At 46.2% G+C, this 21,090-nt stretch overlaps 1 protein-coding gene across 3 annotated transcripts in view; it reads right to left on the bottom strand.

The window, feature by feature from the left end:
* The window catches only part of LOC140385621 (NEDD4-like E3 ubiquitin-protein ligase WWP1), a 300,217-nt gene that overhangs the window by 2,643 nt on the left and 276,484 nt on the right, over window positions 1-21,090 (bottom strand). For all 3 annotated transcript variants that reach the window (XM_072467951.1, XM_072467952.1, XM_072467953.1), the window contains 3 exons: window positions 15,441-15,545; window positions 3,867-3,963; window positions 2,245-2,317 (listed from right to left, as the gene is read on the bottom strand). In XM_072467951.1, the coding sequence (XP_072324052.1) occupies window positions 2,245-2,317; window positions 3,867-3,963; window positions 15,441-15,545 (275 nt within the window). The remainder of the gene's footprint in view (window positions 1-2,244; window positions 2,318-3,866; window positions 3,964-15,440; window positions 15,546-21,090) is intronic.

Genomic DNA, 21,090 nt, shown 5'->3' with positions numbered 1-21,090 from the left:
TCTGAAAAGAGAAATGAAGAGGACTGAAACTCCACAGGGAGAGACTGTCCTGTTGTGGAGTGACAAAAGTGGAATGCCAGAGAACTGAAAGGCATGGAACGTTGCAGAAAGGGTGGGGAAAGGGCGTGGAAGGATTTGAAGAGAAATACTTTAAATTCAATTTTTAGGGTAGAACGGTGATGTATTTCGGTAAGAATGTAAATGATGAGAGCTGTTTGATAAAGCCCCACATAATAGGCTTGTTACCAAATTGAAGTCCATAGAATAAAAAGGACAGTAAAATCATGGATTCAAGGAGAGAGTGGTGAATTAATATTTTTGGACTGGAAGGAGATATACAGGGGTGTTTCCCAGGTTTTAGTACTAGAATCACTGCTGTTTTTGATAAAGATTTTGAGTATATGGCATAATTTTAAAATTTATAGATGATATTAAACTGTAATTGTGAGTTTCAATGTAAGCCTACTTGTGACACTAATAAAGATTATTATTATTGAACTGGGAAGTGTGGTTTAACAGTAAGAAATATAGTAATGGTAATAGACTTCAAGTAGACATGGGCAGGTGACATTTGAACCACAAAAATGTGAGCTGACACATTTTGGTGCGAAGCACGAGGAAAGACAATTCAAGATAATGGGTACCATTTCAAAGGGAATGCAAGAACAGAGAAACCTGGGGATGTTAATGCATAAATCTTTCTGGAGATGTTAACAAACCAATTAATAAAGCATATGGAATAGAGGCATAGAGTAGAACCATGAAGTTATGTTAAATCTATATAAAACACTTGTTTGGTCCCAGCTGGAGTAGTGTTTGTAAATCTGGGCACTGCACTTTAGGAAGGACAGAATTACTTTGGAGAAGGTAGAGAGGAAATTTACTAGAATGGTGCCAGGAAGGAGAGATTACAGTTATGTGGTTAGACTAAAGAAGCTGGTGTTCTCATTAGGGCAGTTAAGGTCAAATAATGATTTGATAGAGACATTTGAAATCTGAAAGGTACAGCAATTAAGAAGAAAAGGTTTCTAATGCCTGAACAGTCGATAATCAGTTGGCATTGATTTAAAATGATTGGCAAAAGAACCAGAGGCGGCATTGAGAAAACATCTTGATGAATGAGTGATTAGGATTTGAAGTATTAGGTGGTGACTACAGTTTCAACAGTAGCCTTCAAAAGGAAATCGGATAAATAGTTTAAGGGGAACAAATTGCACTCACTGGAAAATGATCAGGGATTTTGGACTACTTGAATTGTTCTATAAAGCACTGGCACCAACTCAATGGGCAAAATGACCTTCCGTGCTGAACTGTTCTGTGACGGACTTGGCATGGAACAGGATGTGGGTTGCTAATTAATAGAATGCACAGAAATTGGAAAACCAAGTCTAGAGGTGAGTAACAAAAAGAAAGTGTCTGCACGTGAGGGTGAGGCAAGTACTCCAAGGACAAGACATGATTCTTGAACAATATTCCATGGTAGTGAGGGGGAGTTAAGTGTCATTACAAATAATGGCCTCTGTTTACCCACAATGCAGTTGGAAGAGATTTTACATCATCCCCACTTGATCTCAGAAGGCTGAGAAGGGGTTCAAAGGATATGATGGAAAGGATATGGTGGCAAGTAGAGCTGGGTGTCACTGGATGGTTGATCCCTTGCAGGTTAAGTTACCAAGATTCTGGAAGTGATGGTGTAGGGGTGAGAAGCAAAACTATTGCCAGAAATACACTGGCGGGCAGCATGGTGGGTTAGCCCTGCTGTCTCACAGCGCTGAAGTCCCAGGTTCGATCCCGGCTCTGGGTCACTGGAGTTTGCACATTCTCCCCGTGTTTGCGTGGATTTCACCCCCACAACTCAAAGATGTGCAGGCTAGGTGGATTGGCCACACTAAATTGCCCCTTAATTGGAAAAACTGAATTGAGTACTCTAAATTTATATTTAAAAAAGAAGAAGAAATGCACTGGCTGCATTGGTGAACATACCAAGGGGAGAAGCAATAGAAAGGATACGTTTTCATCAGACTTACTGTAATATTGTTTATAGCCTGGGCTCCTATTCGTGAACATGGAAACTAAGATAATAAAATGGCTATTCCACACTAATTAACAGTTCCCTGTTAGACCAGCGCACAGTATCAGATTTACTACTTTATAAAGGCATCATATTAAAGCACAGTACAGATTTAAAACCATGGATATTCCTCCCTTCCAATAAAGTTGATTAAAGTTCCGATCATTACTCACCAAGTATGACTTCTGGGGAGCCATGTATCTTTACCAACCTTTTCAATGCAAAACTTTTGAGGACCATTACTCCCTATTTAAAATAATCAATAATCATCAATGGCTGATCAATCAAACTGTTTTGTTAAGCTCTTATAATGCAATGCAAAAGTTAAACATTTTCAGACAGAAACACAAATGGGAAAGCATATAATTTAGTTCAGTTTACATATTCTAAGTAGAGTGCACAAACATGTTGTTATTGCAGCACCTATGTTATCATGCCAAGCAGTCCTGCAAAATTAGCAGACACTTGCTTTGTTAAATCACAGTTTTCCTATTATTTTATTCATTCTCAAGATGTGGGTGTTGCTGGCAAGGTTGGTAGTAATTACCCTTCCCTGGTTGTTCTTGAGAAGGTTTCCAATAGAACAATTGAGTCTAAGCTACTTAAGAGGACTATTAATAGTCAACCACGTTGCACCTCAGATACTTCAATCCCATGCCTACCAGGAACACAAGTCCTTAACAGCCACCATACTGGTCTACCAGGCTTTGATTCCCCACCAACACTGCATCCTCTTTACTCTCTGTCTTCCCCTCAAAAGCCCTGAGCGCAAGCTTCCCAGAGTGTATTTTTGCTAATCTCTGGAATATATAAAAAATAATTTCTTACTCTCCCCAATACAAAAGCAAAGTACTACAGATGCTGGAAATCTGAAGGGAAAACAGAAATGCTGGAAATACACAGCATTTGTGTAGAGAAAAAAGGTTAATGCTTCCAGTCGATGACCTTTGGTCAGAACACATCTAGCCAAAAGTCTTTGACGTGAAATATTAATTGTGTTCCTCTTTCCATAGATGCTACCAGGTTTATTGAATATGTCCAGTGACATATGTTGTAATACTCTCCACTTTTTTATCCCAACCACTTCAACTTTGCAATGTTTCCTTCCCTATCTCTACCACTTCTACTCGACATCCATAATCTTTGCTAGCTTGCCCAGTTGGGGTTAAAGGCTGGCAAGGATATATAAGACTATACAAGACAATTTGCTTCAAATGTCAGGTTGATTCACGGGAGGCACAGACTGAAGGGAATGAAATCTGGGGACCAAGTTAGCCTTAGAAACACTTGTACACCTTCTAATGGCTGGTTATAAGGCAGCAAAGGTTTAGGAACTAGACACACAGGCAATCTAATTAGGCAGCAATCATGGAGGGTGCCTAAAATGTGGGACAGGATAACAAATAAACAAAATAACACATGGAAATAAAAATAAATAATCATAAATAATAGCAAGCATAAATGATGTGTGAGGATATGAGAGAAACACACAATTAAAGCATTTAATATTAGTAATGTCATCAGTTCACCTGTGCACTACAGGCAGCTATAAATAGTAACTGAACATAAAATGCATAATGTTATTCTGTAAATGGAAATTACAGGTCAAAAGGTTTCAGAAAAACAGGTAAATAATTTGTAATGGAGATCTAAGTCAATTATTATTTTAACACAAATATAAATATGGATAATTTGGCTGTACACACCAAAATCAGAATTCTCAAAACTAATTTAAATGTTGAAGTGATGTAACTAGCCACAGAGGTTACAATAATAACTGAGCAGTTCTGCTTACCCAGAAGCTCAGCAAATCCTCCCAACGGCAAGCGGCAGGTACCCGTGACAAACTGCATCAATCGTAAACGCACCTCATTGTCCATTTCTTTCACAAACTGGGAAGCAAAACAAATTTACTTATGAGGCAGAATGGTTCAAACCCATACAATCCTATGGTTCAAATCCATACAATCATATTTGAATGTGTGAGATAGAATAGAATCTTAATATTCATAATAATGGAAGTTCAGCTCGCATCCCCAATAAAAGGCTAAATGTTCTGCAAATCAGCATGGGAAAGAAACAGAATGTAGTAAATAAGCCACAGAGCATGGTAAATAAGGTTGGTGACCTGCAGGCACAGACAGCTATTGGGAATATGACTTTTGGCGATAGCACTAATAAGGGCAGGACTCGGTACAAAGTATTCCCAGACACAGGGTTTTCAGTGAAAATAAGGAAGGAAAGAATGGGAGAGAGGTGGCAGTATTGATTGAAGACAGAGAACAGAAGTTATTTATTTAGCTTGCAAGCTTGAATCATCTTACAGAAATGTAAGAGACATCCAGCCTCTTTCATTCCAGAAAACGACTGAACTAAAAGACAAAGGGATCTCTGCAAAATCAGTTCAAATGGTATCAAGTTTCACATACTCGACGGACATAGGTCAGCCTATGTCCCTCCTGACCTGTTCGATCTATTCTGATTGGCTCACTTCCAATCCCTTTCTCTGGCCCCTATCAATGAAGCATCACTCTCATAGACACACCTCTTCCTGCTTTTTCCATGCGGTCTCAAATTCCTTTGTCCCTAACTGCAAGAATCAAAGTGGCTTATTTCTACATTACATTAACTAGTAACTCTAAAGTAACTATTTTATATCACATTCGTCAAAAGGATCAAGGACAGAATCTATTTGGTTAGAGTTAAGTAACAATGTGGGACCATTATTATACCGGAGGTTTCTATAAGCCATTATTGGATACAGAGGAAGACATTTGCAAGGAAATTACAAGGGTGCAAAAACTATACATCAGTGCTATTAGGACTTTAATTATCCTAATGTAGATTGGGATAGTAAGAGAATAAAGGTCAAAGGGGGAAGAATTTCTGAAGTACATTCAGGAAAATGTTCTAAATTTGTAATTCTGCCCCCCCCCCCAAAAAAAAAACCAAGCAGGAAGGAAACGGTACTGGATCTAAATCTGGGGAATGAGGTGGAGTCAAGGGGATAAAGTGTCAGTTGGGGAACATTTAGGGAACAGGGATCATAAAATTTAGGTTAGCTATGGAAAAGAACAAGCAGTGAATTAAGATAAAATAATTAATTGCGGGAGGGCCAACATCAATGGGATGAGAACATATTTGTCCTAGGTAAACTGGAATTAAAAATCAGCATGCAAAAATGTAATGGAACAATGGGAAGAGGTGGTTCAGGGACAGTTCCAGGTGGAAAAGTAGGACAAACAAAGCTAGAGCTCCCAGGATGATGTAAGAGACAGAGGATAAGGTGGAAAAGAAATAGATGTCATGTTGATAATATAAATGAGAACTAGCCAGAATATAGAAAACTCATAGGGAAGCATTAGAATAAAACATAAATAAGGAGAGTATGAGAAGCGGTTTTGCAGCTAACACCAAAAAGAATCCTGAAGTCTTCCCTTCTGTGAACAGGTAGGAAAAGGAGGTGCAGGCCAAAGAGGGACCACAAAGCGGATTTATGCAAGACTGATGTACTGAATGAGCACTCTGAATCTGTCTTTAGCGAGGAAGAGTATTTTGCCAAAGTCAGAGGAAGGTAGTTGAAACTACCTTCTTGAGGGGGTTATAGCCTGCTCCTATTTCTCAAGCAATATACTGGCTATGATGTTTTGGGTGTGTACCCTGTTTATCAAAGATGTGGAGATGCCGGCGTTGGACTGTGGTGAGCACAGTCTTACAACACCAGGTTAAAGTCCAACAGGTTTGTTTCAAACACTAGCTTTCGGAGCACTGCTCCTTCCTGAGTGTTTGAAACAAACCTGTTGGACTTTAACCTGATGTTGTAAGACTTCTTACTGTTTATCAAACGCCATTACCTGCAAACAAGGATGCAAAGCCTACATGAGGGAGACACAGGAAACTTCTGGTAAATGAGAGAAGTTTCAGATTTTGAAACAGGTGGGTGAAAAATTCCTTTTGAGGTTGAGACCCCAGAATCATGTTGCAGAATCACGGGCAGCACGGTAGCATTGTGGATAGCACAATTGCTTCACAGCTCCAGGGTCCCAGGTTCGATTCCGGCTTGGGTCACTGTCTGTGAGGAGTCTGCACATCCTCCCCGCTTGTGTGTGGGTTTCCTCCGGGTGCTCCGGTTTCCTCCCACAGTCCAAAGATGTGCAGGTTAGGTGGATTGGCCATGATAAATTGCCCTTAGTGTCCAAAATTGCCCTTAGTGTTGGGTGGGGTTACTGTGTAATGGGGACAGGGTGGGGTTGTTGACGTTGGGTAGGGTGCTCTTTCCAAGAGCTGGTGCAGACTCGATGGGCCGAATGGCCTCCTTCTGCACTGTAAATTCTATGATCTAATCAATTATTAACTTACAGCTGACTCCAAATGAAAAGACAGCTGCGCCTGACCTGTGACAGCACATCAAAAATCCAGCAAAAGCCCATGAGGCTATCAGCATTTTGGAGTAGCATCTCTGAATCCCTGAGGAGTAGCCAGTGCTAAGTAAAATAAACATTTTGTTGATATGGTCTTTCATGATGACCTACATGTACGAGGTTGGATTTTCTGTTCTCACGAAGATGAAGACAGCACAAAGGAACTAGCTGAAGTCTGCACCTGATATGCGCATTGCCCTCCCCTCCTGGGAAGCTGATTGGGAGTATGACCATGAGAACTAATCAAACAAGCTCTCCTTTCACAGTAAAGGTGCACAACATGGTGCGTGTCGCGAAGGTCTGCTGGCGTGGGTCCCGAAGATTGGCTGGTTTGCAAAAGTGGGTCCTGGGAAAAAGATTTGCAAAAGACTGCTCGATATCATGTACATTGATTTGGATAAGCAAACTCTCCCAGGTAAAGAAGTGATACAAAACTAGCGGACAGAGCAAATGATGAGGGACAATCCAGATTCAACAGGATTTAGATTTTTTAGGTAGCCAGTCCAAATAAGTGTTGAAGGGAAGCCAAGGAAATAAGACTTTGACATGATCTGAATAAAGGTTTTATTAATAATAATAATCTTTTATTGTCACAAGTATGAAGTTACCGTGAAAAGCCCCTAGTCGCCACATTCCGGCGCCTGTTCGGGTAAGCTGGTACGGGAATTGAATCCGCATTGCTAGCCTTGTTCTGCATCACAAACCAGCTGTCTAGCTCATTGAGCTAAACCGGCCCCGATTTTGATTCCAAGTTGAGAGGGGTTGCTATTTTATTTAATAAGTGGGTGACATTTGTGATGGCTGCGGTGGTGTGGGATCTGGGGGATTGGTTTAAGATGGTCAGCCCGGCTTTTGAGGGGGTGCCGGTAGTGCTAGTAGGCGTTTACGTGCCTAATTGGGAAGATGTGGAGTTTGTTAAGTGGATTGTGGCAGATATCCCGGATCAGGGCTCGGATAAATTAATAATGAGGGGTGATTGCAACTGTGTGTTAGATCCACGGTTGGACCAGTTGAGCCAAGGACACTGGTTAAGTCTGGAATGGCGAAGGAACTGGGGGTGTTTATGGACCAGGTGGTTCCGTGGAGGTTTAGACATCTGGGAGGGAGGGAGTTTTCCTATTTCTCCCATGTGCATCAGATGTACTCCCATATAGATATTTTCGTGGTGGGAAATTAGATTCTCCCGGGGTAGTGGGGGTGGAATATGGGGCAATCATGGTTTTGACCACACGCCATATTTTATGGATGTGAGGCTTGGCTTGGACCAGGCACAGAGACCCTCATGGAGGATGGACTTGACGTTACTGGCAGACGAAAAGATTTTTGGAAAAGTGACTGTGGTAATTAGGTAGTATATAAAGTTTAATCAGAATGGGGTGGTCTCACCCTCTACGATTTGGGAGGGGGAGAAGTGATCTCGTGCAAGGTCCATAAAGACAAGCTGGAGAGGACGGATTGCAAACTGTCGGGATTCTATGATCTATGAATTCTGGAGGTGGTTCGGTGGTACTCTATGGTCCCGATCAAGGAGCTCTTAGCGGAGTTGAAGAAACTGCAGGAGAAATTTGATTTGCTGACAACAGGGAAGGCAGTGGACCCACTTCGGAGAGCGAGGGGAGTTCTGTATGAGAATAGAGAGAAGGCTCATCAATTGAGATGACAAGCAGCCACAGGAAAGATAGTACAAGTGAGGGGTGTGGGGGGTGAGTTGGTGACGACGCCGGAGAGAATTAATAGAGCATTGGAGACTTTAACTAGGGACCTGTACAGTTCTGAGCCTCAGGGGGAGGGGGCGGAAATGGAGTGGTTTCTGGAAGGGCTTATGGAGCAGGGATTGGAGGAGCCGCTGGGGCTACAGGAGGTTATGGAGGCAATTTGGTTGATGCAGTCAGGTAAGGCGTTGGGATTAAATGGCTTCGCGGTCGACTTCTATGAACAGTTTGCAGTGGAATTGGCCCCATATCTCCTGGAGATATTCCCTGACTCTCTGGCTCGGTGGAGCTGCCAGCCATGGTGGCTCAGGCATCGATTTTGTTAATACCGAAGAAGAATAAGGACCGGTGGAGTGTGGGTCATATAGGGCCAGCTCCCTATTAAACACAGATGTGAAGGTGCTGGCTAAGGTATTGGCGAGGTGGTTGGAGAGGTGGTCCCGGATGTGGTGTCGGAGGATCAGGCAGGTTTTGTAAAGGGAAGGTAACTGTCGAGCAATATTAGACTATAATTGAATATGGTTATGATGACGTCTAAGGGCAGGGTGCCGGAGGTTATTGCATCTATCGATATAGTAAAGACGAGTGGAGTGGAGGTAATTGTTCGACATTCTGGGGAGGCTCAAGTTTGGGCTCACGTTTATCTCATGGGTGTGGTCGTTATATGCGGTCCCCACGGCTAGCATTAGGACAAATTTGATTAGGTTGGGTGATTTCCGTTTACACAGCGGCATGAGACAGGGGTGGCAGTTATTGAGACAGGGGTGCCAGTTATCCCCATCTCTGTTTGTGCTGGCTATCGAACCCTTGGCTATTGCGCTCCGGGCATCAGAGGAGTAGTTGTGTATTGTAAGGGGAGGCAGGGAGCATTGTCTTGCTGTATGCAGAGGACTTGCTGTACATTTCCAATCCATTGGAATGTATGGATAGGATAATGGGCATATTGGAGAGGTTTAGCGCTTTCTCTAGCTGCAAATTGAACACAGCCAAAAGTGAAAAGTGTCCGGATAATGCCCTGGGGAGAGCGGCAGGTTTGAGTGTCCTACCATTTATGTTGGCCAGCAGTAGGTTCAGAGACTTCGGTATTCAGGTGACCCATGAGTGTGCCACGATGCATAAATGGAATCGGTCGGCTTTGGTGGAGGGGTCAAAAGGGGATCTGAAGAGATGGGATGCCCTCCCACTTTCATTAGCAGGGTGGGTGCAGATGGTCAAGATGAATATCTTGCCGAGATGTCTGATTGTGTTTCAGTCCCTCGTGATATTCCTGCCAAAGGCATTCTTTTGTAAAGTGGACTGGTTAATCTCGGCGTTCGTATTAGTGAGTAAGACGGTGCAGATTCGACAGGTGTTTCTAAAGGAGGCGACGGGTTGAGGGGGACTAGTCCTCCCGGAATTGTTGTATTATTACTGGGCTGCGAACGTGGAGAAGGTCTGGCAGTGATGGAGGGAGGGGGGGGGCTCCTTGGGAGCGCCAATCGAGGAGATGAAGTGGAAGTGGGAGGAGGAGCTGAGCATGGAGTTGGGGTGGGAGGTTTGGATTATGCAACCCATGTTAATGCAACATCATCCTGTGCTAGGATGAGTTTGGTACAGTTCAAAGTGGTGCATCGGGCTCACGTTGGGCGCAGATGAGCAGGTTCTTTTCTGTGAGAGATGTGGAGGAGGGCCGGCAAATCATGTCCACATGATTTGGTCATGTCCAAGATTGGTGGGGTTTTGGGTCCCGATATTTGAAGCATTATAGAAACTTATGGGGCTGGAGATGTCCCTGGGTCCTCGGGTGTCGATCATTGGGGTGTCAGTGCTGCAGAAGCTATTGGAGGAGGAGAAGGGGGCTGATGTGGTGGCTTTGGCCACTCCGATTGTCAGGTGGCAAATTCTACTGGAGTGGAGGTCAGTGGAGCCACCGAGGATGTCGGAATGGCTAGGGGATGTAGTAGAATTCCGTAAATTGGAAAAGATTAAGTTCGCCCTTAGGGCGATGTGGGGCAGGGGTGGCACTGGGTGAAATGAAGATTATTCTGAGCGACAAATTGGTGCTGTTTGTAATGGAGAATGTATGTGGTGAGACTGAATAGCTCGAGATTGAATAGGATGCCAGGGTTGAAAACAATCTTGTTCAGTTAGAAACAGTGATAAGTGAGCAGAACTTGTGATGGAGATCAAAGATAATCATTTTGATCTTCGCAATCTTAATTAGAGGAAGTTAAGATTCACGCAATGCTGTATGTTGGCAAACCACACTATAAGAAAGGTGTGAAGGTTTTACAGAGAGTGAGAAGCGATTTACTCAAGTGGTTATAGAGATGAGGAGTTGATTGGAGAAACTGGGATTGTTCTTAGTGCAATTAAGGCGAGGAAGAGATTTGATATGGGTGTTTAAAATCATAAGAAGTTTAGGCAAGAGTAAATGAGTAATTAAAGAGGAACTATTTTCAATGACTGATGTATTGATAACCAGAGGGCACAGATTGAAACGGTGATTGGCAAAAGAAGCAGAGGCAACCTTCAAAAGGGGATTGGGTAAAGAGGAGAAATACTTTCAGGAATATGGGAAAAGATTGCTGGGTAGCGGGTCTAACTGGATTGCTTTTCAAATGATTGCGGATTCGATGGGATGGCTGGCCTCCTTTGTGCTGTGCTATTCTATGGTTCTAGGCAAGAAACCCAGAGCGGTCACGCAGGGTTAGTTAGATCTCATGGAATACGTGTGGAATCTGACCGCATGTCTAAACGTAGTGTTATCAAGGGACAGCACCGAGATGAAAAAGATCAAAAATCTTAGCAGACTCCAGAGGTAGGGGAGAGACTATTAACAAAGATGCTCCAGCATGGCTAAGTGTGGAACAATCCATGTCCCTCCCATAAAGCTGACTCATGGAAGAGAGGACTAAAAGTAAATGGTAGAATTGATCTTGTCAAAGGCTGTACAGTCATACAACCTGTAAACTTTTACTGGTACACTTTTGTCAGTTTCTTAGTAAGATTTCTTTCTTCCCTATAGGGAGTATCTAAGCTTTCCCTTGGCATTGTAGATGAGACCAAGAAAACAGTTGAGTGGAGGAAACTGAACCAGCCAATCACTGTGTGCTGCTGCATGTGGAATATTTTTCAAAATAATTGCTGGCTGTCTATGGCAGCACATGCCCGATCGAGTTTATCCTACTGTCTTAGTCACAATTAATCACAATCCCTGTATAATATGGTTCAATGGATTCCGGTGGCGGCCATGGAGTGAGTGATCGCACATGTGGTAGCTCCCGCTCTTGGCAGTCTTTTTGTGGCCTTTTCCCCGGTTTGTAGTTGGAATTGTGAAGGAAAAATGTGTGGAACGTGAGCCGAGGAGATTGACCCCCCAAGTTTATGGAGCTGTGGACCAGAAGTGCCCTAAAAAGAGGAAATCAGTTGGTTGGAGCGGGTGTGGTGCTGGTGACGCACACGGAGATGGCGGAGGGGTAGGGGTCGGCCCTGCCGGCTCAGTGGTCGGCAAAGCAGCTGGTGAGCTTCTTGAATGTGAAGTTCACTCAGCAACGGAAGGAAAGTTTGGAGGACCTGGCCCGGGGTGGTGGACTCGATCAAGGTGGTGGTTGACCCGCGTTGAGACGAGACTGGCAGCCCAGGAGCAGGCGTTCCAGAGGTTGGTGGAGCTGGCGGGGGAGCATGAAGATCAGTTCGCCTCAATGGCAGCTGAGATGGGACAGATGTAAGACCAGCAGAAGCGACTGCAGGAGAAGGTGGAGGATCTGGAGAGCCGGTCACACAGACAGAACATTTGGATTGTGGGTCTGCCAGAGGGGTGCGAAGGAGCAGATGCTGCTGCATATGTGGAGAAGCTTGAGAAGCTGCTTGGGGAAGGTGAGTTGGACCTGCCGTTGGACGTGGATCGAGCCCACAGGGCGCTGATGCACAAGCCCATGGTTGGGGGGGGGGTATCTATGTCACTGTGGGCAATGGTGGTGCGGTTGCATCGGTTCCTTGGTAAGGAGCGTATCATGAGGTGGGCCAGGCAGACGAGGCATTGCACCTGGGAAGGTGTCGAGATTGGTGTATACCAGGACCTGAGGTGCAGAACTGGCTAAGTGGATGGCAAGCTTCAACAAGGTCACGGAGGCCCTATACAAGAAGGGCATAAAATTTGGACTATTGTACCCGGCTCGCCTATGGGTGACCTAAGGGGGCCGGGAGCTGTATTTTGGCTCATCGGAAGAGAGACAGTGGACTGGCAGGAGAAGGAGGACTGTGAACTTTCGTGGAGGAGATGTGAAGATACTGTACTGTATTGTGGGAAAAAAAATTGTTTTTGGTGTTCAAGGCCATGTCCTTTTCCTTTTTGTTTCTTCTTCTCTCTCTTTTTCGGCTTCAGGTTTGTTTATCGTTCTTTGTTAAAGGATGGGGGGATTGGTCCCCGTGTTCGGGCTTGAGGAGGGGTTGTTTGTTTCTTTTCTTTCTTCTTTTGATTTTTTTCACGGTTTTGCTCCTATATATATAGCAGACGGGAGGGGAGGGGGGATTGGAGGGATTATGGAGATACTGGAGGAATTTGGTTGGTTCTCAGATTATAAATTGAATATGGGCAAAAGCGAGATTTTTTCGATCCAGGCAAGGGAGCAGGAGAAGTGATTGGGGGAGATGCCATTCATGGTGGTGGGAGGGAGCTTTAGGTACCTGGTGGCATGGGAATGAGGTCAGCTTCACAAATTCAATTTGGGTAGACGAATAGAACAGATGAAAGGAGACTTCCGAAGATGGGACGCGCTCCCACTGTCACTGGCGGGGAGGGTACAGACTGTGAAAATGACAGTCCTCCCAAGATTGCTGTTTGTATTTCAGTGTCTCCCAATTTTTATCCCGAAGGCATTTTTCAGGAAGGTGAATGCGGCGATCTCGGGTTTTATTAGGGCTGGAAAAACCCCGCGGGTGAGGAAGGTTCTGATGGAGCGGGGATGTGGAGAGGGGGTGGGGGCTGGCTCTTCCGAACTTTAGCAATTATTACTGGAAGGCTAATATATTGATGGTCAGGAAGTGGGTAGTGGGGGATGGGTCGGTGTGGGAGCAGGTGGAGGCGGCATCCTGTAAGGGCACGGGCCTGAGGGCTTTGTTGACGGCATCTCTGCCGTTCTCGTCGGCTCGGTACATAGAACATACAGTGCAGAAGGAGGCCATTCGGCCCATCGAGTCTGCACCGACCCACTTCGGCCCTCACTTCCACCCTATCCTCGTAACCCAATAACCCCTGCTAACCTTTTTGGACACTAAGGGCAAATTTAGCATGGCCAATTCACCTAACCCGCATGTCTTTGGACGTGCTACAGGGCAAGGTGATGTCAAAAACAGGAGGGTAAGGTCTCGGAGGTATATAAGGATCTGATGGAGTGGGAAGGAGTTCCAATAGGGGAGGTGAAGAGAAAGTGGGAAGAAGAGTTGGGAGGGGTGTTGGAGGTTGGTCTATGGGAGGAGGCTTGCGGAGAGTAAACGCGTCCTCGTCATGTGCCAGGCTCAACCTGATCCAATTCAAGGTGGTCCACAGGGCTTATATGACTGTGGCGTGGATGAGCAGGTTTTTTGAGGAGGTGGAGGACAGGTGTGAGGGTGTGGGGGGAGTTCCTGCGAATCATGTGCACATGTTCTGGGCCTATCCAAGGTTGAAGGGCTTTTGGCAGAGATTTGCGGACGTCATGTCTGAGGTCCTGCAAGGGTCGGTGACTCCGAGTCCAGAGGTGGCGATATTCAGAGTGTTGGAAAATCAAGGAGCCCAGGGAGGAAGAGAGGCCGATGTTTTGGCCTTTGCTTCCCTGGTGGCTCGGAGACGAATTCTACTGGGATGGAGGGATTCGGAGCCCCCGAAGTCGGGGTATGGGTAAGCGGCATGGCTGGGTTTCTCAGGTTGGAGAAAATCAAATTCTCCTTCAGGGGTTCGTTACAGGGGTTCACTCGGAGGTGGTAGCCATTCATCGACTTCTTTAAGGAAAATTAGCCTGTCAACAAGGTGGGGGGGGGGGGGGGGGGCATGGATGTGACGAGTAAGGGTAGGAAAACCAATGAAGGGAGGCCCGTGAGACGGAGTATTTTTTATGGACCATGTTGGTTGGGGTCTGTGTTCGGGGGGGGGGATGGTTATGTCACTCTGGGTTTTTGTCTTTGTTGGATTTTTCTGTTTAAAAATGTTAAAATTATAATTGCCTTAATAAAATATTTTCTAAATAAAAGATATGGTTCAATGGAAAGGTAGATCAGATTGTCAGAAGAGGGAAATACCAAGATGTCAGATCTGAATGAAAACCATTAATCTACTAAATCACTGTTTTTGTGTGATGATAGGGTTTTTAAAAATATACAATTGGAAATTTAGGTAATGTTTCAAATGCCCCTATCAATAATAGAAAAGTGAAAATCCGTATATTAGCGACATCATCACCAAGGTAATATGACATGCTATCCTCTTAAATCACGCACGCAAATTCAATTCATTTATAATTATTGCACATAGTGCAGAACAGGGGCGAGATTCTCCGACCCCCCCGCCGGGTCGGAGAATCACCGGGGGCTGGCGTGAATCCCGCCCCCGCCGGTTGCCGAATACTCCGGCACCGGAGATTTGGCGGGGGCGGGAATCGCGCCGGTTGGCAGGCCCCCCCCCCCCCCGCGATTCTCCGACCCGGATGGGCCGAAGTCCCGCTGCTAGGATGCCTGTCCCGCCGGCGTGAATTAAACCACCTATCTTACCGGCGGGACAAGGCGGCGCGGGCGGGCTCCGGGGTCCTGGGTGGGGCGCGGGGCGATCTGGCCCCTGGGGTTGCCCCCACGGTGGCCTGGCCCGCGATCAGGGCCCACCGATCCGCGGGCGGGCCTGTGCCGTGGTGGCACTCTTTTTCTTCCGCCTTCGCCGCGGTCTCCACCATGGCGGAGATGGAAGAGACTCCCTCCACAGCACATGCGCGGGGATACCGTGAGCGGCCGCTAACGCTCCTGCGCATGCGCCGCCCGGCAATGTCATTTCCGCGCCAGCTGGCGGGGCACTTCCACCAGCTGGCGGGGCGGAAATCAGTCTGGCGCGGGCCTAGCCCCTCAAGGTTAGTGCTCGGCTCCCCAAGATGCGGAGGATTCCGCACCTTTGGGGCAGCGCGATGCCCAACTGATTTGCGCCGTTTTTAGCGCCGGTCGGCGGACATCGCGCCGATACCGGAAAATTTCGCCCCAGATGTCTATCACTTTAAAAAATTCTGCCATCCATACCTGCCAGAACCAAATGATTTGTTTGCTATTTCTGGTGTAATGGCGGTAGACTGTATTCCTCTGCCAGTCAGTAAGATCTACTTCCTGCATGCCACAGAGCATAACCTGCAGAGACAGACAATAAAGTTTTATTACAGAACTGCATTGAGCACTGTGGCAAGTAATTAGAGTGTCAAGTAATTATTTTACAATCAGAATTAAACATTGTCATATTGCCAACACAGCCAAATCTTAGGGTAATTAGGATTATAAACTCATTGGCAAATTAGCCGTGGTAATCTGAAAAAAATCAGGCAAAAGTGATTATTCACCTTTGTCATTCCCAATCCCAACTGGCCTGTTATTGTGTTTAGAAGAGGCGTGTTGGCTTCCCACAGGGAAAGAAAGTAGAGGGGAAAAAGGGACTGGTACTAAAGACATCATAGATTCTTCACTCCCACTAGTGCTTAGGACACTTTCATGTCAAATTCTGCAGATGACACAGCACTGCGAACACAGCTAACACTGAGGAAGAACAGAAATACCAGAGACTAAGGAGGCAGCGCAATGAACTAGTAATCCAGAGACCCAAGTCAATACTCTGGGGATTTGTGTTAAAATCCTACCACTGTAAATGGTGACATTTGAATTTAATAAAGAAAAATGAAATCTTGAATTATATAAAGAAAGATGAACGTTGAATGATGGCCATGAACCATTATTGATTGTGATAAAACCCCATGGCTTTTAGAGAAGTAAATCTGCTGTCCTTACCTGGTCTGGCCAACATGTAATTTCAGATCCATAGCAATGTGGTTGACTCTTAAATACCCTCTGAAATAGTCTGGCAAGCCATTCAGTTCTATCAAACTGCTAGAAAGTCTAAAAGGAATGATACCGGATGGATCACCTGGCATCGACCTAGGCAAACTAATCTTTGTTGACCCTGCAAAGTTCGCCCTACTAACATCTGGGGCTTGTGCCAAAATTTGGAAAGCTGTCTCACAGACTCACGGAATCATATCTTATAGCCAGGCACCACAATCACCACCCTTGGGCATGTCCTGTCTCACCAGCAGGACGGACCCAGCAGAGGCTGCGACAGAGTGATATACAGTAGGGAGGGAGGGAGTTGCACTGGGTATCCTCAACATCAATTCTGGACCCCATAAAGTCTCATGGCAAGGAAACCTCCTGCTGATTATCACATACCGTCCCCCCTCAGATGATGAATCAGACTCTTCCATGTTGAACCTGCCCCCTCAGCTGATGATTCAGTCTTCCATGTTGAACACCACTTGGAAGAAGTACTGAGGGTGACAAGGGTGCAGAAAGTACTCTAGGTGGGGGACCTCAATGTCCAACATCAAGAGCAGCTCGGTAGCTCCACTACAGACTTGAGCTGATTGAGTCCTGATGGACATGGCTGCTAGACTGGGACTGCGTCAGGTGGTGAGGGAGCCAACAAGGGTGAAAAACATACTTGATCTCATCCTCACCAACCTGCCTGCCGAAGATGCATCTGTCCATGACAGTATCGGTGGGAGTGACCACTGCACAATCCTTGTGCAGCCAATTCCTGTTATCACATTGAGGATACTCTCCATCATGTGTGGCACTACGACAATGCTAACTGGGATCATTTTGAACAGATTTAGAAACTCAAGACTAGGCTCCTAAAGGCACTGTGGCCATCAGCAGCAGCAAAATGGTACTCAATCGTAATCTGTAACCTCATAGTCCAGCGTGTACCCACTCTACCATTACTACCAAGCTAGGGGATCTCCACTAGTTCACTGAATAGTGCAGGACATCATGCCAGGAGCAGTGCCATAGCTAAAAACTAGGTTCAACCTGGTGAAGCTACAACACTGGGCTACTTGCGTGCCGAACAACAGAAGCAGCAAGGGATAGATAGAGCTAAATTATTCCACAACCTATGGATTATATCCAAGCTCTGCAGTTCTGACACGTCAGCCATGAATGATGGTGAACAATTAAACAACTCACTGAAGGAGAAGGCTCCACAAATATCCCCATCTCAGTGTTGGCAAAACCCAGCACATGAATGCAGAAGATAAGGCTGAAGCATTTGTAACAATCTTCAGCCAAAAATGCAGAGGGGATGATCAATCTCGGCCTCCTCCAGAGGCCCTCAGCATCACTGATGCCTGCCATCAGCCAATTCGATTCACTCCACATATCAATAAATAACTGAAGACACTGGATACTGAAAAGGAATTGGCCCTGACAATATTCCAGCAATAATACTGAAGACTTGTGCTCTAGAACGTGCCGCACCCCTAGCCAAGTTGTTCCAGTAAGTTTCAGAACTGGCATCTACCCGACAATGTGAAAAATTACTCCGGTATATTCGGTACAAATACAGTCAATAACCGTCCCATCAGCCTACTCTCGGTCATCAGTAAAGTGATGGAAGGGATTATCAACAGTGCAATTAAGTGACATTTACTCAGCAAAGAACGCTCACAGATGCTCAGTTTAGGTTTTCACCAGTGCCATTAAGCCCCTGACCTCATTACAGCCTTGGTTTAAGCATGGACAAAAGAGCTGAACTCCAGAGGTGAGGTGACAGTGACTGCCCTTGACATTAATGCAACATTTGACTGACCCTTGCACCAAGGAGCCCTAGCAAAACTGGAGTCAATGGGAATCAGGGGGAAAACTCTCTGCTTGTTGGAGTCATATCTGGCACAAAGTAAGATGGTTATGGTTGTTGAAAGTCAATCATCTCAGTTCCACAACATCACTGCAGCAGTTCCACAGGGTAAGGTCCTATGCCCAACCGTCTTTGGCTGCTTCATCAATGCCCTTCCTCCCATCTTAAGGTCAGAAGTGGGGATGTTCGCTGGTGATTGCACAATGTTCAGCACCATTCGCAACACCTCCGGTACTAAAGCAGTCCATATCCAAATGCAGCAAGTTCTGGACAATAGCCTGGCTTGGACTGACAAGTGGCAAGAAACATACATAGTACAGTGCCAGACAAGTGCCATCTCCAACAAGAGAGAATCTAACCATCATCCCTTCACATTAAATGGCATTACCGTAGCTGAATCCCTTAGCGTCAAGATCTTGGGGGTTACCATTGACCAGAAACTGAGCTGGACCAGCCATATAAACATTGTGGCTATAAGAGCAAGTCAAAGCTTGGAATCCTGTGGCTAGCAACTCACCTCCTGACTCCCCAAAGCCTATCCGCAAGGCACAGGTCAGAAGTGTAATGGAATATTCTCTAATTACCTGGATGACTGCAGTGCCAACAACACTCAAGCAGCTTGATACCATTCAGGACAAAGCAGACCATTTGAATGGCACCCCATCCACCACCTAAAACATCCGTTTCCTCTACCACCAACATACAGTGGCAGCAGAGTGTACTATCTACAAGATGCACTGCAGAAGCTCACCAAATCTCCTTGAACAGGACCTTCCAAACCCATGACCACTATTATTTTGAAGGACAAGGGCAGCAGACACATGGGAACACCACCACCTGGAGGTTCACATCCAAGCCATCAGCCATCCACCATCCTGACTTGGAAATATATCACCATTCCTTCACTGTCACAGGGTCAAAATCCTGGAACTACCTCCCTAACAGCACTACGGGTGCACTTCCGACACATGGACTGCAGCAGTTCAAGAATGCAGCTCACCATCACCTTCTCAAGGGCAAATAGGGATGGGCATTAAATGCTGGCCTAGCCAGTGATACCCATATCCCATGAATGAATAAGAAAGACTTGAGCAACCTTGCAGGCTGGGTGGTTATGTTACAAATAAATATCAACATACATAAATAGAAGATGTACTATGGTAGAAAAAATAGAAACATCATCTACAACATACAAAACGAGAAGCTGAGCAAATTTAAAAATTTACAACGGAGTTGAGGAGAAATTACTTCTCCCAAAGGGTTGTGAATCTGTGGAATTCTCTACCACAGAGTCCGGTGGATGCTGGGACAGTGAGTAAATTTGAGGAGTTAGACGGATTTTTAATTGGTAATGGGTTGAAGGGTTATGGCGAACAGGCAGGACAGTGGAGTTAAAGCCAGGATGAGATCTGCCGTGATCAAATGGCGGAGCAGACTGGCCTAATTCTGCTCTTATATCTAAACTGAATTGAGCAGAAGAATAAAGGGACCGAAGTGAAATAAATCTATTAAAAACAGCATTGCGGGTAAAGAAGGCAGTTAAAAATGCTAACAAGGCTCGGCCGGGTGCGGCGATGACCAGCTGAGTCGCACGTTTCGGCAGCTCCCTGTGAAACGGACTTTTGGGCTCTTGATAGGAGCCCCAACGGCAATTTTGACGGCTAAAAACACTGTGCGGTAAACCAGAAGGGAATCCCCCCTGGATACGGATGGAAAAAGGAGGAGAGAGTGGGCAGATTGCAGTGGATCCTTTAGAACAGCGGCAAGGAAGGCAAGCAAAAACCAAGATGGCGTCGGAAGGTGGCAGTTTAACATGGGGCCCTGAACAACAAGAGTTCTTGAAATGCTGTGTGGAAGAGATCAAAAAGGAAATGAAGAAAGAGCTGTTGGCCCCGATACTACAGGCGATCGAAGGGCTAAAGGAGGAACAAAAGACCCAGGAGCGGGAGCTTCGGGTCGTGAAGGCAAAGGCAGCCGAGAATAAGGACGATATACAGGGCCTGGTGGTGAAGACGGAGACGCAGGAGGCACATCAGAAACGATGTGTGGAAAGGTTGGAGGCACTGGAAAACAACGCAAGGAGGAACAACCTGAGGATTCTTGGTCTTCCTGAAGGTGTGGAGGGAGCGGACGTCGGGGCATATGTGAGCACGATGCTGCACTCGTTAATGGGAGCGGAGGCCCCGGCGGGTCCGTTGGAGGTGGAGGGAGCATACCGAGTGATGGCGCAAGGACCAAGAGCAGCAGAAATTCCCAGAGCCATAGTGGTGAGATTCCTCCGTTTTAAGGATAGAGAAATGGTCCTTAGATGGGCGAAGAAAACTCGGAGCAGTAAATGGGAGAACGCGGTGATCCACGTTTATCAAGACTGGAGTGCGGAGGTGGCGAGAAGGAGGGCGAGCTTTAATCGGGCCAAGGCGGTGCTTCATAAAAAGAAGATAAAATTTGGAATGCTGCAACCGGCAAGACTGTGGGTCACATATCGAGGGAGGCACCACTACTTTGAGACGGCGGATGAAGCGTGGACTTTTATTGTGGAAGAAAAACTGGAATGAGCGGGTTATTAAAAAGAACGTTCGAACAAAGTGGTGGGGCGAATGTGGGGGGCAAAGAGGGGTTTTATGTACTAATCCTGCGATGTGGTAACTTTTCTCTCTCCCACAGGTGGTGATGGGGGGAGGAGGGGAGGTGGAGGAGATGGGGCGTTGGCCATTGGGGGCGGGGCCAAGGGAGAAGCGCGGGCTTGGTTCCCGCGCTATGATAATCATGGCGGGAATAGAGAAGCAGGAAGGAGGGGGCGTCGCACGGTGCGAGCCGAGGTCACGGGGGGAAGCCGAGGTCAGCCAGAGTTTGCTGACTTCCGGGAGCAACATGGGGGGGGAGTAATTACGCTAGCGGGGGATCTAGTGGGGGGGGGTGGGAGGGGGGAATTACTAGGTTGCTGCTGCTGGGGAGAGGGGGGAGCTGGTATGGGAGAGGATGGGCGGGGGG

This window comes from Scyliorhinus torazame, chromosome 11 (assembly GCF_047496885.1).
Source record: "Scyliorhinus torazame isolate Kashiwa2021f chromosome 11, sScyTor2.1, whole genome shotgun sequence".
In the NCBI taxonomy this organism is placed as follows: domain Eukaryota; kingdom Metazoa; phylum Chordata; class Chondrichthyes; order Carcharhiniformes; family Scyliorhinidae; genus Scyliorhinus; species Scyliorhinus torazame.
The sequence above is the reverse complement of the archived record's forward strand: the minus strand, read 5'-3'. Positions and strand labels throughout refer to the sequence as shown.